General features: G+C 48.9%; 1 protein-coding gene across 4 annotated transcripts in view; it reads right to left on the bottom strand.

The window, feature by feature from the left end:
- The window catches only part of kmt2d (lysine (K)-specific methyltransferase 2D), a 36009-nt gene that overhangs the window by 6107 nt on the left and 11837 nt on the right, over positions 1–18065 (bottom strand). For all 4 annotated transcript variants that reach the window (XM_008413668.2, XM_008413670.2, XM_017305777.1 and 1 more), the window contains exons 21-49: positions 17890–18063; positions 17505–17627; positions 16956–17077; positions 16716–16851; positions 16533–16613; positions 16365–16439; positions 15879–16037; positions 15541–15610; positions 15134–15369; positions 14942–15015; positions 14253–14303; positions 12564–14174; positions 12302–12478; positions 11816–11955; positions 8925–10681; positions 8716–8848; positions 8013–8094; positions 7863–7929; positions 7529–7761; positions 4304–7111; positions 3739–3888; positions 3495–3659; positions 3269–3416; positions 3113–3194; positions 2848–3020; positions 2615–2739; positions 2384–2519; positions 1550–1671; positions 86–1463 (exon numbers count right to left, since the gene is read on the bottom strand). In XM_008413668.2, the coding sequence (XP_008411890.1) occupies positions 86–1463; positions 1550–1671; positions 2384–2519; positions 2615–2739; positions 2848–3020; positions 3113–3194; positions 3269–3416; positions 3495–3659; positions 3739–3888; positions 4304–7111; positions 7529–7761; positions 7863–7929; positions 8013–8094; positions 8716–8848; positions 8925–10681; positions 11816–11955; positions 12302–12478; positions 12564–14174; positions 14253–14303; positions 14942–15015; positions 15134–15369; positions 15541–15610; positions 15879–16037; positions 16365–16439; positions 16533–16613; positions 16716–16851; positions 16956–17077; positions 17505–17627; positions 17890–18063 (10788 nt within the window). The remainder of the gene's footprint in view (positions 1–85; positions 1464–1549; positions 1672–2383; positions 2520–2614; positions 2740–2847; positions 3021–3112; positions 3195–3268; positions 3417–3494; positions 3660–3738; positions 3889–4303; positions 7112–7528; positions 7762–7862; positions 7930–8012; positions 8095–8715; positions 8849–8924; positions 10682–11815; positions 11956–12301; positions 12479–12563; positions 14175–14252; positions 14304–14941; positions 15016–15133; positions 15370–15540; positions 15611–15878; positions 16038–16364; positions 16440–16532; positions 16614–16715; positions 16852–16955; positions 17078–17504; positions 17628–17889; positions 18064–18065) is intronic.

The raw sequence follows: 18065 nt of genomic DNA, 5'->3' as shown, positions 1-18065 counted from the left end.
CCTTTCTTGTTACATGACAAAAAATGTAAAAATGTGAGTGGTGTGAATACTTTAGCAGCGCTCTGAATGAGGCTGTGGTCGTTACCCTCAGCAGTAGTGTCGCGGTAGTGCAGGTCCTCCATGCCGTGCTCCAGGACGCGCACCTCAAACAGCGGGCGGCTGTCGTCCTCGCCGATGCGACAACGGTAGCGGCAGCGCTTGTTGGGCACGCGAGTGCTCCAGTAGATGCGCGTGGCCTCGTAGCCGACGGGGAAGATGGCGGTGGGCGAGTGGAAGTTGGCCATTTGGGAGGGCAGCAGCTGGCCGATCGCGTGAAAGATGAGCCCGCCGACGCGAAACAGGTGGATGCGGTCGCTGCGCTGCAGGATGCTGGCAATCTGTTTCACCTCATCCCGCTCGATGTAGACGCGCCGCAGGACGGCAAAGGTGCTGAGCTCGTCGTCGCTGGGGCCCTTCAGCTTGTGCTGGGTGCACAACATGGTCTTGTCCTTGAAGAACATGCAGCGTGCCCGGATGGCGCAGGCGAAGTGGTAGACGTTCGGGCAGCGCAGCCTGTTGCAGCTGTTGGTGGCACCTGTCTTCTGGCAGTAGGCGCAGAGCGTCCGTAGCCCTCGGCGCAGGGCGACCTCCACGTTGATCAGAGCGCCGCCCTGCGTCTCGTACACCTCCGTGGACCACAGTGCGCAGTTGAGGTGCACCCACAGGTCCACGTCGATGTTGAGCAGCCGCGCCGGACCGTCCGTGGCGCCGTCCCCTTCCTCGTGGCAGAAGCAGCATTTGCGTTTGTCCCGGGGCAGCTTTTCGGGTCGGAGAGTGATGCGCAGGCGGTCCATCAGCTCCGACACTTCCCGGCTGGTCTCCTTCTTGGAGCCGCCCTTGCGTATGGTGATGACGATTTGAAGGCGTTTCCAGCGAACGCCCCTCCATTTTTTCACTTTGGGGTGCGTCACTTCCTCGTCGGGCGACAGGGGCCTGCGCTGCTTTACGGTTTTAGGAGATGAGTCCATGGCGATGGGAGAGTCTTTAGGAGAGTGGGCGGGCTTAGTAACACAGTCCTCCTCCTCTTCCTCCTTCACAACGGGACTTCTACCACCCTCATGCGGCGCGGTGGGATCAGACTGTTCCGAAGACGGTTCAGTGTTCAACACCGGAGCAGGAACTTCAGACTCTGACACATCCGCTGGCTGAGGAGGAGCGCCGACGGTAGAACCTGCGTCCTGTTCAGACTCGGTCTTGGTTTGGACACAGACTGGGCTGGAGGACGGAGGAGTCGGAGACGCAGACTTTTTGGGCGATTCGGCCTCTTCGCCAGCGACTGGTAGAGCTGGAGGAGGCTGAGGAGGAGAAGGTGAAGGAGGTGGAGATTCCTCCAGCGGTATAACGGGAAGATGGCGGACGTCCAGATCACTGACGTTGGTCGTGTAACAGTGTTGTGCCGGTTTGTCGTCCGTCTCCTGGAACTCCTGCAAGAAGGATGCACAAGTGAAATATGCAGCTTTTCTGGAACAATGTCCTACGAAAAGGTTGAAGGAGAACGACGATGCCAAACCTGCTTAATAAGCGCCAAAATGTCCACTTGTTTCTTCAGCGTGCAGCCTGGGAGAGAAACATCAAACTGCCTCAGCCACTCATCCTGACTGAGGGAAGTGCTATCCTTTGTACACAATGCTCCTAGAAAACAAAACAATGTTGACATTAGCAGTGCTAATTATCAGCTGATTGGCCGAATGCCTGAAAACAATCTCACAGTTGTTGCACCGTTCTATTAACAAAACATTCTATCAAAATCTAAATCATAAATCTGCTTGGTCAAGAGGTTCGCTCAACATTAAAATGGGTCAAAGGAATATATGTTTAATCAAAAAAAATGTGTGAACCTATGGATTCATCGTTCAGGTGTGCCAAACAAACACAATGGTACCATCAGTTAATATGACTCTCTCTGCGATAGAAGTGATTTAGTTAAAATATGAGCTGGATCTCTTTGTTTCCACATCAAAAACAAAGAAAGAAAATCTACCAAACCGATTTCAAAACGAGGCTGATTTGCGATTAGTGTTTATCGTTTCAACACAAGAGAAAAGTGTGCTTAAATCTGCGGCTGCATTGCAGCATCTTTCTCTTTTATTCTCTCCAAGACACCAAGAGCCATTTCAGATGCTGGAATAATAGACAATGAAAGATTATCCATCTGGCCCGATAAATTACTGGCAAGGACAGTTTGAATGTGTGGCGCAGGGAATGTAACAGTCACCAATTATTGAGTATTGTGCAGCTCTGTTTAAATCTAGAATTTAATCTGAAAGCAACTCATCCAGGAATATGATGATGGAAATGAGAAAAAATAAATGATATTTTCTTCCAAAAGACACAAAATGCTCACCTGAGTGACCAGGTCCTTTCTCGGTCCCTTCCACTCCAGGCAGCTCAGGGATTTGCGGAGGGTACGTGACTTCATAAGCACCTGGCATTTTAATGCTGAGCAGCTGAGCCATCGCCATCATTACATGATTAAGTTTCTGAAGGCAGAAAGTGTCAGTGTTAAGTTTTAGCTAAATTTGAACTTGATTTAAAAAAAATCTAGGGGGAAAAAAATGTAGTTGTGAACTATTACCTTGGCTGCAGCGGATGACATCGTCAAGGTAACAGACACCTCATTGCTTTTGGTCTTGTCCCAGTGGTTGGCCATGGAAACGGTCTTGCCGTCAGGTGCTTCAAATGGTTTGTTTTCTGGGAATGCTGCAAGATAAGTGAAAAGTTTCCGTACTGCAGTCCTACGAAGCCTCTAAACAATTTTGTTTTGGTTATCTTCACGGGTGACGTCACAATGAAGACGCCGCTAGATACCTGGAATGGCGGTGCGAGGTATCAGGGGTATGATGGGAGATATTGCTCTCTCCGTCTCCTCCTCTTTAGGCTCCAGCAGGTGAGGAAAACGTGGATTTACGTCTCCCAAGTTGCTCTCTGGCGACGAGGCGGGAATGATGGTTTCCGGAGTGTCCTCATCATCGCTTTCCATCCTACCGGGACGACACACTCCACTTCGTCAGCTCTTTCCAAAACAACACCACTTCACCTGATGGAGAACTAGGAGCAAAATGAACGGCTGTACCTGATGTCCTCGTTCTGGTTGTGCGGCGGCGTGGGGAGGGCCGCCAGGATGTCTACGCTTTTCACCTCCTCTGAAGCAGAATCTGAAGACGACGGTACAGAAATGAAGCGCGTGTGGAATCCAGCACGAACCTCCTAAAACGTGAACGGTAATTACCCATCGGCTCTTCTGCTGCGTCTGCGTCCTTCTGGTTCTCAGGGAGCTCCTCGCCAGCAGTCACCCCGTTCAGCAGCTTGTGCTGCACCGACGGAGGTGGAGTCGGCGGCAGGGAGGAGGGCGGTGTTGGAGGGTTGCTCAGGTTACTCTGCAGGTACAAACAATTACCTTTAGGGTTTTCTTCTAGACGTCACAAAGCGCGAGTTTAGTGCGGCCTTGTAAATACCTTGGTGAGTAACTGGGAGTAGTAGTCTGGGATGTTGTCCAGAACTGCGTTTCCAAACGATCCCTTCAGCTGGTCCTTTCCGCCGACTGGACTACTTCCGAAAGGAGCAAAGAGATCCAAGCTGGCGCTGATCGAGGGCTCCATCAACGGCAGCAGAGACAGACCCTGGTGGGAAAACGTTCGTTAGGATTCCAGGTGTTAGGAGTCCGTCATTCAGGAGGCGTAGTTTTCAAGCCAGGTTCACCTGTTTGAGTTGTTTTATTAGGTTTTCAGCGCTTTTCCCAACATCCTCCTTTTTGTTCTTCTTCCGTGAGTTTGGCCCTCCGCCTCCAGGCGGCTTGTTGATGCGCTTTGGCTTCTGTACTGGAGCCCTTTTAGTTAGAGACTGCAGATCCTGGGAAGTTTGAAAAGACAAGAGATTTATTTCGCTCCGAACGAGGACGTAGAAACGGTTTATTCGTCAAAATGCGCATCTGCAATTTCACCTTGGTCTATTTATGCGGACTGAGGAAATCAGTAGGGGCGAAGAAAGCTATAACTGGCTACTTGTGGATGCACCATTATCTCTGTACATGCAAGGAAATGCATGCAATGGAGAGACTGATATTTTTCATTAAAACTTGCTGCTGGTAAATATAAGAAACCCCCCCCCAAAAAAATAATGGAACATCTACCTGAACTTGGTACCAAATGTATTCATTTGACATTGGGTTTTACTTTTTTAATTTGCCATTATTTTTAATTTGCTCTAGACTTTTGTTAGTGGGGATCTGAATGCTCACTGTACGAATATTTCACAAAAATATTACCTCCATATTACGTGGGGTCCCTTGAAGCTTCTGCTCCAGCATGGCCAGTTTGCTGTTGATGTGGCCATTGATCTCACTGTGGATGCCTTCGGAGGGCCTCTGCGCATTCAGCTGGAGGTTCTTGGTTTTCAGCAGCTTCTGCAGCAGCTGCTGTCCCGTCTCGGATCTGGGACCTTGGGTCTCCTGGTCTCTGGGCACGTTTCCGGTGTTAATAAAGCTCGTGTTGTTCCCAGCGGAAACGGTTTCGCCCAAGGTTTCTCTCTTTATCGCCCCTGGATGCGCCTCCGAGGAGCCGTCACACTGAACCTCCCTCGGCTCCTGCTTTATGTTTTGTATCGGGATCCTACATTGCTCCCCTTGCTGAGTGTAGCTTTCTGTGACTTGCTTCAACTCTTGCTGGATGCTCATGCCTCTCTGTGGCCCGTTGGGCATGCCTGGGGCCATCTGAGGCGGCTCGCCGCTCGAAGTCTGACTCTCTACTTTCATTCCTGGGCAGTCAAGTGGACTCCTGGCTCCAGGCGACCTGAGTGGAGAGGCCTTGACCTGGCTGAATGGACTGCCTCTCCCCGCTCTGTTGTCGGCGACCGAAGGCGAGGAGGCGTGAGACGAGTAGGGCGAGGCTGGGTGGGCGGGGCTCATCCCAAATGGACCTCTGGGAGAATAAGCGTGCGACGGGGAGCCCGGGACGCGTCCCGCTGCGGCGGCCATTAACGCTTGCTGCTGCGTTTGGGTGGGAGTGGGGGGCCGCAGGGGCTGGTTGAACACGTGACGCTGCGGATCTCCGGGGGAGTTGACATGGGGCTGCCGTGGTGAATTTGGCCTCAGCATGCGGTTCTGCTCCATCGGGGAATGTGGCATCGGTAGATGACCTCTCATGATGTGCTGCTGCTGCATCATCTCCCCTGCTTGCGGCTGCTGGGCTGTGACCATCATCCCTTGCTGCACCTGAGAAGTGACCGCAGGCTGCTGGCCAAACATGCCCGGCTGCTGCTGACCGGCCAGAGCTCCGGGTTTGCCTCCATAAGGCATCTGATTGGCTTCCATCCCCATCATTTGCTGCCCGCCCGGCGGCGCCTGTGCTCTCAGTTGACCGACGGGCATCCGCAGCATCTGACCCTGATGGAGTTGCCTCTGCGCGATCAGAGCCTGGATGTGTTGGATCTGCTGAGTCGGGGGAAGATTGCGCAGCTGAGGATTCTGGGCGATGATGGCTGGGATGCTGATGGTGGTGCGGATCTGTGCTGTTGGGACCCCGGGTCTCTGTGGCATCATCCCTTGCTGCTGAGCTCTCAGCATGCCCATCATGGCTTGCTGCTTCTGCTGCTGCGCCATCAGGGCTTGTTGCTGCGGGTTCAGAGCCATCGCAGTGGGCGGAGCCTGGCCGGGATTATTCGGAGCCATCATCTGCTGTTGCATGCCCGCTTCCTGTGGTTTCTGCGTAGCATTTTGTTGTTGTTGGGTGAGGAAATCGACAGGTTTGCCCTCCTCTTTTACACTCATCAAGCTGGGTTTGTCAGAGCCGACGGAGCCTTGCCTCTGGACACCAACAGGAAGTTGATGATGCTGCTGTTGTTGTTGTTGAACGACTCCGGTTTGCTGGTTCACCGTCCCACCAGCTTGTTGTTCGTGGACAGATTGAGAATTTGAATGGTGATGCTGAGTTAAATACATCTGACTCTGTTGCTGGCGGCCCTGGTCCAGCGGGTTATTCACTGAGCCTTGCTGTGAGCTCTGACTGGGAGTAGAAGGTCCGCTCTGTTGTGGCGGGGTTCTTGAATCAGGGCTCAACATCCTTCCGTCTGTGGCTGCCGAGTTCTGGCCGTCGGCAGATCCCTGCGTCTGCGGCGTGTTACTCCCTGCTGAAGGAGAGGAGCCCATCTGCGGGGTGGAGGGCTGCGAGTGCCCACCCTGGTCCTGGCCGGGCTGGCTAACCATTGGCGCCACTTGTCTCTGCTGGGCCATTTGCTGCTGAGACGCAAGCATTCGCTGAGCAAGGATGTTCTGATGTTGTTGAGTCATCTGAGTCGGGGCTCCCCGGAGACCAGGGTGACCCGGGGGCCCGGCGGCGCCCTGCTGGCCCATCATCAGCTGGGGCCTTGGCTGCTGATTAACCATCAGCCTCGGCTGAGCTGCCATCATGGCCGCAGGCTGGTTGATGGGCTGTCCTGGTGGCGCAGCGGTCTGACCTCCCACCATGCCTTGCTGAACCTGCACCATGCTCTGCTGGTTTGCCTGCGTGGCGATTATTCCCTGCTGAGTCCCTGCTTGATGCTGCGCCATGAGCTGACTTCCCATCATGCCCGGCTGCGACTGAGGGATTAGACCGGGTTGTTGGTTCGGGTGTGGCATCGCTTGTTGACACATCATTGCCTGCTGCTGCTGCTGTTGCTGCTGCTGCTGCTGGAGCTTTGCCATCTGCATCCTATGCTGAAGCTGCCTTTCTTGAAGAAGCCGGGGGTCTGCCCCTTGTACCGGGGTGCCCTGGGGGAAAAACCCAGCCGGAGTCCCAGAGGGGCCCGGAACCCTGGGACCAGGAGCACCGAGAGCCGCCGGAAGCTGCTGCTGCGGACCCCCCATGAAGGGCTGGGCCTGGGGCATCCGCAGAGGCATCATGCCAGGGTGTTGCCCCATTACCGCTGCCCCCTGCTGGCCCATCATCATTTGCCCTGGGATCTTAGGAAACATGTGAGAGGGCCCGCCCTGAGTAGGATGAGCTGGGTTCAGCAGACCAGAGCTCTGCTGGTGCTGCTGCTGTTTGCTTCTGTACTCTGCAATAAGGTTGGTGTGCTCCTTCTGCTGCTTGCGGACCTACAACAGAATATTTATAAACATTATTATATATCAGGGCTGAAACTGAAGATTATTTTAGTAATGATTATTCTTTATATGAGAAAACAAACATTTTATTGCCTAAAATGCAGCATCATATAATTCCTTTAGTAAATTAGAACTGGGTGAAGCCAAAACTGCTGCCTGTGCAGCTTTGGCTAAAATCTGTTTACAGAAAAATATATTTTTATCTTAAACGCAAAATGTAAATATATTTTGTACAATTTTGGTTTAATTACTGCACTGAATACGTTTTATTTTTCATCAAATAGTCTTTTTGACTACTCCAGTTGATAATTAATCGATTACTAGATTAGTTGACAATTATTTCAATAATTAATTCACATGTATTACAACAGTTTTGCTGTCCGATGTGAAATCCTGGTCAGGACAAACCTGGTCGAGCTGTTTCTGAATTTTGCTTTGCTCTTCGGTGACCAACTTGAGTTTCTCAGCATCGGCCTCTGCGAACTCCCTGCCTGCTTTCTTTGCCGTGCGCTGCTTGGCACAAAGTGCTTTGCGCGACTTTCGGTGAACTCCGATTTGCTCTTCCAAAATTTTCAGCTGCATCTGGAGAAGCTGTTGGGTGTGGAGGAGCCACTCTTCGTACTGGTGCTGCTCTGCGTCGTCTGCAACAGAAGAGGAAACTGTAGCTCAAGCAAGATAACTTTTGCGTCTCAAACTCAATAAAAGCACATTTCTAATGAGAAAGACTGCATGTAAAACATACTGATGATTCCTTGCACAAACTGAGGAGGATTGGGTCTCGTCTGGATGGGATCACTTGTTTCTCCCTCCTGAAAAAGGAAAGAGATTGTTAATGATAATTTGGATGAAAAATGATTGTCCAAATAATGTGTCTTTACAGAAAAGTAAAGACCTTTGGCGGTCCGGGTGCAGCCTGAGCAGGATCTGCGCCAGGTGCAGAGGCCAGCCGCTGGGCAAGCAGAGAAACTTGTTGCCTTAAAAAACATAAAATGAAAACATTGCAAGTTACCAGCTGCTACCTCTGACCACAGCTGTATCCAGAAAATTCAGGTATTCAGAGACATGAGCTTCCCAAATCTGACCTGACTAGAAGAAAGCTACAAGAAGTCCCACTTGTAGTTGGCTAAAAGCCAAGAAGGAGACACAGCAAACGAGAAAAAGAAAAAAAAAAAAAAACTAGCCCCATGTTGAAACATGGTGGTGGCAGAATCATGCTATGGGGATGTTTTTCATCAGCAGGGACAGAGAAGCTGGTCGGTGCTGATGGGAAGAGAGATTTTGCCAAATACAGTGGATACTGGAAGAAGAGCTGAGACTGCAAAATGACAGCAACTCCAGACATCCAGCTGGAGCTACAATGGAGGAGTTTATAATAAAGTATATTCATGAGTAAGAATGGCCTAGTCAAAGTCCAGAGAATCAGAGGCAAAAAGAAAAGAAAAAAAAAGTTTTGCCTCTTCTAATCTGATTGAATTTAACTGAACACTAAACCTAATACTTGAAAGATACCGTTTTTATTGGGACAGGTTTTTTTCACTTTACCTTAAGTGGTACTTACTGTGAAAAGCTCCTAACACAAAGAAAGTCAAAAATACCTGTTGATCCCAGGAGGAACAACCATAGTCGGATCCTGTGCCAAGACTCTTTTAATCCCCTTCAGAGCCACCATCTTTGCTTTGGCAATGGGATCAATGATGTCATCCGCGGGAAATTTATCCAAATCTGCAACTAGGTCATAAATTTCACGATCAACAAAAACAAAACTTTACATAACGGTCTGCCGGTGCCCAGTCGTCGTGCTCACCTTTATCTGGGAAGAAGTTGTTGGCCAGCGGTGATTGCTTGACCACCGGTTGAGGCTGATGACCGAGGCCTGCGTGGATTCCCGGCTGCCCCGTCCTCATCATGGCTTGCTGGTGAGCCATTGCCATGTGAGGGTGAGGCACCACTCCCGGCCCCATCATCCTCTGCTGTTGCTGTATCATGTGAGGAGCACGCGCCACCATTCCTGCTTGCTCCATCATTCCCTGCGCTGGCGGACGAGGCTGTTGATGCTGTAGAATCAGTTGCTCGGTTCCCTGCGGGTTTGGATGTTGACTTGAGAGGCCAGGAAAATGAGCGGGGATGCTGCCCTGTTGAAGGGAACTCAACTGTTGCTGCTTCTGCTGTTCTTTCTTTTCATGCTCCAGGAGGTCTTGGATGAGAAGAGGCAATTCACCCTCTAAAGAGCTCTCAACTTTTGCCAGGTCTACTGCAGGAGAGTGCTGGCCCCCGACATCCGGCAGCCCCAGCGGATCGTCCCCTATATCCCCATGTGGGGTGCCAGGGGAAAACGGATCCCCTTGTCCGGACATGGAGTACTGAAGTCTACCAAGTCGTACAGAACTGAGACAGGCTTGCTGGGTTTCCTTTTGTTCCGTCTTGGCTGTTGATGCGGCCCCTCCAAGAAGTATCGACACAGCCTCTCTCATTTCATTTTTGACCGCAGATTGTCCTGCTTGCAGCTGAGGGATGAGACATTTGTCCTCTACTTTGACTTTAGAAGGATCAGCTCTTTCTGCAACATGTTGGACTGAGGTAGTAGAATCCTTCTGGGAAAGCGTTAAACACTTCTGCCCTGGCTCATCTTTACCTCTGTCTTCAACCTTACAGCGAGCAGATCCAGCAACCGATGAAGGTGTTTCGCTCTCTGCTTCTACCAGCCGCAGTTGGTCTGAAAACACATCTTTGGGATCTCCCTGATCCAGTTCGGGGTCTGTGTAAGCCAGGATGTCGAACTCGTCGCCATTTAACAAATCGTCCAGATGAGGGTCGTTGGTTTCCAAGTTATCCAAGTTACCCAAGTCATCGTCTCCTTTGTCAGGATCCAAGTCGAGAGTCAGATCGTTTTCATCCTCCACGCCGCCATCCCCCGATCCGTCACCTAGACCCTCAAGGTCCGGCTCTGGCAGTTCCTCGCAGGGCCCTACACTCGTGGGCGGAGGCTCTGTCACCAATCCTTGATGTCCAACTCTCTGTTGCTCGGTACTTTGCATGCCGGATTTGGAAGCGGCTGCCTGAGTCTGCAAGTGGGGCTGTTGGGATACTGTTCCGGTGGTCTGTGAAGGCAGCAAACCTGGGACGGACATAGCACCCTGAGGTACTCCCAGCTGCGAGACGCCACTTCCATCTGCTTGCAACCCTCCGGCCTGAGCTATGGGATGCTGCTGGAAATAAGACGGAGCCAAATCCTGTTGTTGGACAAAGAGACGTGGTCTTTGCTGAGGTGCTCTGGGAATAAACTGAGGCCGTAGGGGGAGCCTTTGTGAGTTGTGTCTCAGTTCAATGAATTGCGGTGGTGGGCCTTGACCCAGTGCCTGCAGGTTTTCTCCTCCATGTCCTGGCATCATGGTGTGTGCGTTCTCCATGCCTTGCATGTTAACGCCATGGTTTAGATTTTGTCTAATGCCCATCGCTTCCAGGCCAGGCTGGGGTAATCTTCTTTGACCTGGACCCTGGGGTTGCCATTGAGGAGGGAATGGTGGACGGTTAAACATACCAGGTCTGATGGACCCTTGAAGCCTGTAAGAGACAAATATATAGTTTAGTTAGAAAACCATGAGATAAATCTACAAAAGTTAACTAACTTTTTAGTTCTGCGTTTCCCCCAGAAAACTTGCTAAGCCCGGTTCTCAGGGCACTAGCTCAGCCATCCAGCCGCCCGCCGTGATTTTGAGTTAAAAAATGTTTAAAGTTGACAGAAAATTTGGAAATATCATTTGATAGTTATGCATTTTTAGAAGACTTGAAGAATTATACCTAAACACCAACTATAAAGTCTTTAAAAAACAAACAAACAAACAAAAAATTTGAAATTCACATTGCTAAGCCTGATGGGGGCACAAGTAAAGCCTGGTGGCCCGCCAGGCTTATAATGAGTGAGGGAAACCTTGTAGTTGCAGTTTATTTTTCAGACCTTTCATTACAGGATCTTTATAGCAACTGATTGCAGTTTTGTTTCTATTGTAAAGCAAGTATGGTTGAGATTTCATAATCAAGTGGACAGATTGGCTACATTTCTCATGATAAATTCCTACATTTCACACAATCTGAATGCTACAGGCAAGTTTGATGAGCTAGTTGGGTGTCTAGCCAACTCAATATCATCAGCCTGGTGTCGCGTTCAAAACAGACCTATGTGGATGCCGTTTCCTACAAAGCAGTTTTCTGCACAATTCAATGCATCACTGGGTATGAATCCACAGTCGTACAAATTTACCATACTGCAGAGGTGTACAACAGATAAAAGCATCGAGTGCGCCTACATCCCCCAGAATGCTGTGCCGTCCCAAAATTTTATGGAACGTATTTTCTATTGATACTGATTGTAATAGATATCGTTATTGTTTATGGCCCTACCAAAGGAAACAGATCAGCTACAGATTTCTTTCACTTTTTTCTTTTTGACATCAAAAATCAATTTAAAAGTAGTATTTCTTACAATATAAATCTGACATGAAGCTCTCTGTATAAAAAGAATGTTTATTCTAACTAATGTTTGATCTAATCAAGTTTTATTTTAGTATTCAAAACTCAAGCCCACCGTAGCTCTCTTTAGCCCACTTCTGAGGTTGAGAATCAAAGCTTTCAATTTGTCATTAATGTTATTACATAATAGCAACAGTACTGAAGATTCTACTTTATAACAGAGCTTGCCTGAGTCCACTCGTATCCATAATGGCAGCTGTTCCTGTAGGCGGTGGGCGAATGAGCTTATCATCCATGCCTCCTCCGACCACAGGCATCTTCCCAGGAACAGAAACTTGAGCCTCAGAGGGAACAGGAGCAACACGGTCCTAAACAAAGCAAAGCTAGTTAAATGTACACTCTATTTATTCTTGTTTGTTTATACTATCAAATCTTTCTGTGAATGGTTAGGTTAACTTCATTAGGTTATAACAATTTTTGCCACATGTCAAAGTAAAAAAGAAAAAACAATCAGTTCCCATTTCTCTCTCAACAGTTAACAAGATAACCATCTGATATTATCCACACAATAGCTGACAGATCTGCCCCTGCTGTCCTCTGTGCTACATGCTTTCAATTCTTCACACCATAGTGACTGCATCATTGTAGCCTTCCTGCAATAATACAATATCATCACAATGTGTCTTTCTTGTGTAATTGCTGCAGAAGGTTTACCTGTGGGTAAGGTGGAGGAGCTCTGAGGGTCTTATCTTGTTGAAAAGCTCCCATCTCCCCCCCAGACCAGCCTGGGGAAGCATTTCCAGCAGCTGCAGCAGCTGCAGCCTCTTTCTCCTGTTTGATTGTAATCTTCTGTCTTTGCTGCCTGATTATAAAGTCCCTCAGCTTTTGCCGCTGTTGAAACAAAACGCAAGCAGTGGTTTACAAGAGAGAAGACGTGCACCGACTGACTTTTAAACAATTCTGAGAGTTCTGGTACCTGCTTGTACTTCTCCAGTTCAGATGGGCTTAGTCCAACTAAGGAAGGTTCCTGCACAGTTGAGATGTCCGGCATTTCTTGTGCGCCTTGCGCAGCCGGCTGATGAGGCAGCTCTGGAGGGTGAACAGCAGATAGTTCCTGGGATTCAGAAGCAGGCGGTGCCCTGGAACCGAGGGCGTCTGCTCCTTGGGTCAGCTGAGGCTGACCTGGGACCACCGGGCTCTGCTGCTGGGTGCTTAGGTAAGACCCCGTGCTGGGGCTGCGATTAAAGGCGGGTTTTCCAGAGAGTGGGTCCACCGTGGAACTACTGTTGGGATGGCCGGGAGGGGGCTGGTTGGGGTGAGGCGATGTTTTGTAGTTTCCAGTTCCCTCGGAGGAATGAGAGGGAGTGCGAGGAGGTTTGTGAAGAGCAGCGAAGGGGTCTCTGGACTGTGGTCTAGAAGGTGGCCTGGAACAAGGGTCTGGGGACTGGAAACGAGGAGTAGCTGGAGATTGGACAGCATACGGGTCGGAGGACATGCCACCAGGAGTGTGGGGAGACGGGACACTACCCTGGGACTGTGGACTGGAGGGGACTCTATGGCCCTGATCCTGCTGGGTAGCTGGGTGTCTCTGGGCTCCCAGACCACAGTTGTCACCCGACTGTGGTCTGGGGGTAACCTGCGGGTGAGAGTGAGGGTCAGAGAAACTATGGGAGGGAGACTGGCGGTAGCCCTCTGAAGGATGGTTTGGGGAAGCTCCTGGATGAGGCGGTCCACCGTCTCCCTGGTGCATTCGAGGTGTCATGGGGGCCTTGAATAGACCGTCCCCAGCCTCCAGCATCCCAGATGGAGACCCAGTGGAAAGCTCCAGTCTTCCTGCAACAGAAGATCGAGGAGAAGGTGCACTAAACTCAGCTCTGTGCTGTCCTGCACCGACAGGCGAGGAAGCCACGGCGGAGGGGGATGAAGATGAACCAAAGTCCGACCGTCCCATCCCTGGCTGGCCTCTGAAAGGGTCTACATGCTGAGTGTTGTGGAGTGGTGAGAAGACCGGTGACTCCCCAATGCTGGGGCCTCGTGAATGGGGACTTCCAGAAGGACCTAAGGCCTCCTGTGAGCCCTGCTGCGAATGCAGGAGGAGACCTTGTTGTTGCTGCTGTTGCTGCAGCTGCGATTTGAAGTATGGATCAACGTGCTGGGCCCGTCTTGGGGTTCCAGGAGTTCCTGGTTGCATGTCAAAAAGGCCGAGGCTGTCTGGCCGTCCCTGAGGAGGACCCTGTGGGCTGGAAGCGGGGTAACCTGAGGAAGAGGCCTGCAGAGGGCTGGCCCCGGTATGTGAGAAGGGTGTGCTGGGATGCGAGTGAGAGAGGGGCGACTGGGGAGGAAGCTTAGCCAGGGGGTCAGTCCGGCTTTCAGCTGACAACGGGGTCTTAAGAGCTCCGTCTGAGAAAAATACAGAAGATGACCCCGAATCAGGAGGAAAGGAATAGGGGCTGTCTGCAGAGCTCGGGTGGGAAGAGATGGAAGCAGAGCCTGAGGGGGGCGGGATCTGGAGGTGTAGAGTCGGCCGCTCGCCTTTAGGACGCACCGCTTCAGTCTTGATAGGGCGGCACACCTGACTCTCTGCCTGCTGTAATTTCAATAACATGAAGTTAAAGAAAGCAGGGATTTAAGCATGACACAGGTAAATGATGAAAATGTAACTTGCCTTTTGTGCCTTGTTAATCCTCTGTGCTGCTCGGTTGTCTTTGGCCTTTTGCTACAATGGAAAATATTCCGGTTATTTTTTTTAATATTTACTTTGCAAAACTGAACAAGATTGTCAAGAGATTAAAATATTTGCAACTTCTGAATGAGGTTATTTAAGTCAATATGTGGTTTCCCTTTTCAAAATAAGAGTTCACAAGCATCAAGTGACTGAATACAGAATAAAATAAAGTGTCATGAAGTTGCATTTTACACGCTAATGTAATATTTAGCCGGGTGGACAGCGTCTCGGGGCAGCAGATGCTCACAGAGATCATGCATAAAGTGGCCCGTAATGCTAAAGGCCACACAGTGATGGAAGCACAAATGAGATGGAGAAGAAAGCAGGAAATAAACATAAATCTCAACAGATATAGTCATTGAAAACGTACCAAAAACTGCCATTATAACATGTTTTTCTAAACTTTTAACATTTCCAATCTACGTAAATGGGATATAAACCATTTCACACAAACAAGAGCTGTAAGTGATTATGTCAATTTAGTGTTGGATGAGCATTGCCTACATTCAGTTTTTTTTTTTTAAATCTAAAGAATTTCAATAAACTCCTCCCCCAAGCCCCATTTTCAGATTTCTATTGAAGCCCATTTAAATGCTACCTGTGACATTTCTACCCAAGAATAAACCTACCAAGTATGGAACCTTGTCAGCAGCAGACACCTTCCTCCAGATCTTCATAATCTGCTTACAGCGACTTGCCCAGTCTGGGGAAAAAATAAAAAATAGGAAACATTTCAGCAGTTGCTCCATAAAACTACAGAAAGTCTAATTTTGACATAGTGATCTCAAACTAGGCTGTGAGGTATTTCCCAGCTCACTAACCTGGGTAGTCCTGTTTCAGCGTAGGGAAATTGGTATTGGCATAAAGAACCGGAGAAATGGTGGAGAGCTCTCCGAGCTCCTCGTCTTTTTCCCAGCGCTGGAGGCTTCGCTGGTTATAGGACAGACCATCACCTTCTGCCTCCGTGGGAGTGGGCGGAGAGGAGGGCGTCACCGGGGTGGAGGGAGTTGCCCAGGGGCTCTCCTCACCCCCATCAGGACTGAACAGTCCTCTCTCTCTGCGAGTCACAAAACAACATTGACTTTTGTAACTAAGAGCTAAACTGAGTATAAATAGCAGGAATACCTGATAACTGGAAACTATAAATCTGTAATTTTTAACAGCTGTTTATATACGAGAAGCATTTCAGTAAACTAATAAGCACTAAGCAGTTCAGTTTTGGTCCTACCGCATTTCAAAGAAGGGAGACTGCGAGAGGCCAGGAAAAGCATCCATCATTCCAGCAGAGGGCAGCGGCCCTGCAAGGGAAACCAAGAATAAATATACACACATGACTCATCTGTACTTCAGTTATTATAAGACATGTGACAGAAACTGCTTTAATGTTGATAAAACCCAAAATATTAAAATCTTTGTTGATAACTCGGCTATCAGTTTAAAAAGAGAAATGAAGTGAAGTATTTAGTGATGTTAGTTTGCAAATGACGCCAGCGCAACAGACTTTTAAATCCTGTGTAGGACCCTGGACAGTTTCTGTAATAACATCCAGGGGTCTATTTTCCACACCTGAGGGGAGGGCTCTTTGTGGTGCAGCACTGCGATTTAACTCTCCCTTAGTGCCCTCCAAGATGGGCTTCATCCCCCCTAAAGAAGAACCGTCTGACACACCCAGAACCTTCCTGAAGAACTGTTCAGAGTCCTGACTCTCCACTCCCTGTGGAAGACCTGTCACAAGCAAAAAGGAATGAAAAACTGAGTATTTGGAAAGTTTCCAGAACTAGACCCTTAGTTTTTTATATAAATTACACCTTTCCACAGGGTTTCTAATAACGCTATACAAGTTATTAAGTGAAGTCACTTTGACCGAATCATTCATAACAGCTGAGAATCGCAGCGGGGGATATACTCCCTCTTTCACTGTGGGCCACTGAGTGAAACCTGGGCAATGCGGCGTTAGGAGTTTCCACTAGATGGAAATTTCCCCCCCCAAAAAAACAGGCACAGTAAATAAAAGTTTCAGAAAATGTTAATTAATTAGAATCCGGTAATCACCTTCACTTTTTTCTGGCTCAGAGTCTTGGAGATGAGCTGACTGCTCCTTCACTGCCGAGGAAGGAATGGGAATTCCTAAAATCACAAAAGATTTTTGAGCCAATCTTGAAACAGCTTTAGTATAATTGTAATGAATATGTTGGCCTCGACATTCCCAGAAAGTCTTACCTGTGCCGTCTCCCTGAGGCTGGGGTACTTCACCCCCCTCTCGTTTGACAGGAAAACTCCCGTCCGCCGCCCGATCCTTGGCTTCAGCATGAAAGAGAAGCACAATGATGAGTCTATGAACATTTGCCAAGCTCGGTGTGTAACATTCAGGACCGTGTCGCTGCTTCATTTAGGCGTTCCTACCTTCTGGGGCAGCAGGTTGGACTCCTGCTGGCTTCAGTAACACGGGCTGCACAAGGCATGCACCCGACCTCTGGCCTGGAGCTACCATCACAGCTTTCTTACTCAAGTCTATTAATGTCTTACCAAAGAAGGCCTCCTGAAAACGCAGTAGCAGATTTTACACGTGAATGTTTAAAAAAATCATTGAATAATTTAGGTGACAGAACCTTTTTAAGCACAGGAGAGACAGAGAGTACAAACCTGGAGATAAGCTGGAAACATGTCCTCCAGTTTGCTCTTTTTTCTGCCCCGGCGCTTCTTGGCCTGTTCTTCACCTTCTGCTGGTTTGGGATCCATTATGTTGTCTGTGTCTGGGTGAGGACCTACACACACACACACACATAGCATTCACTTCAACAATATGCATATAAAAGGCTAAGAGTCAGTTCACAACAAAGGATGATGGGATTTAACTTGGGATGCACCAATATGGAAATTTGTGCCAATATCAATATCCAATATGCTATTATTCCTGATAACCTATAGTTACCAACATTACATGTATTTTGCTAGAATTTTGATAACTTGGGAGAAAGAAAACTGACCTCAGTTCAACTCTCCATAATACTACAATACTTTAAGAAAATTGCTAACATCAGCAGATACCAATATTAAAGCAGATATATGGTAATAAAGTATTTTATGCAGACATTATGCAAACATTTTTGACTGTCAACAGCACACAGCATTAAGATGTACTTGACAATAAATCTACTATACAATAAAATCAGGCAATCTGTTGACTCCAACCTTCTTCAATGGTTCGCTCAATTGGCTGTCCGTCTAACGTGGTCTCTCCAGCCAGCTGGGCAAAGAACTCCTTCTTTAAGCGTGTGTGACACTTCCTTTGTCGCACCATGAAGCCCCCAATCCCTAAAACACACAAATAAGAAATTAAATTTATCTTGAGAAAAAAAACTGTCATCCATAAGAATTTATTCCCTTTCAATCAAGTGCAAGACCGGAGTGGAGCAGAACCACACACTAAACCTTCCACCAGGGCTGCAGTAGAACAACAATAACAAAATGTGAAAAAGTTACAAGTGTGTTTACACTTACTCCAGATCTTGTAACTGCTGAGAAAAAAAATGATGTAGGAGTTAAGTTAAACTGTATAACATCCAAGAAGGCTTACCTGGCCTGTAGGGCTTTCGTTTCCTCTTCTTACTGTCCTCCGTCTCGTCGGCTCCGCCTTTGAGGCCGTCACAGTCCCCCATGCCTTCCGCGCCAGCGTCCCTCTCGCCACCTTCTCTGTCAGGACTCCCTGGCGCCTCCATCTTGGATTCACAATCCATTGGCTCACCACAACCT

The sequence above is a fragment of the Poecilia reticulata genome, linkage group LG7 (genome assembly GCF_000633615.1).
Source record: "Poecilia reticulata strain Guanapo linkage group LG7, Guppy_female_1.0+MT, whole genome shotgun sequence".
In the NCBI taxonomy this organism is placed as follows: domain Eukaryota; kingdom Metazoa; phylum Chordata; class Actinopteri; order Cyprinodontiformes; family Poeciliidae; genus Poecilia; species Poecilia reticulata.
Note: the sequence above shows the minus strand (reverse complement) of the source record. Positions and strands in the feature narration are given on the sequence as shown.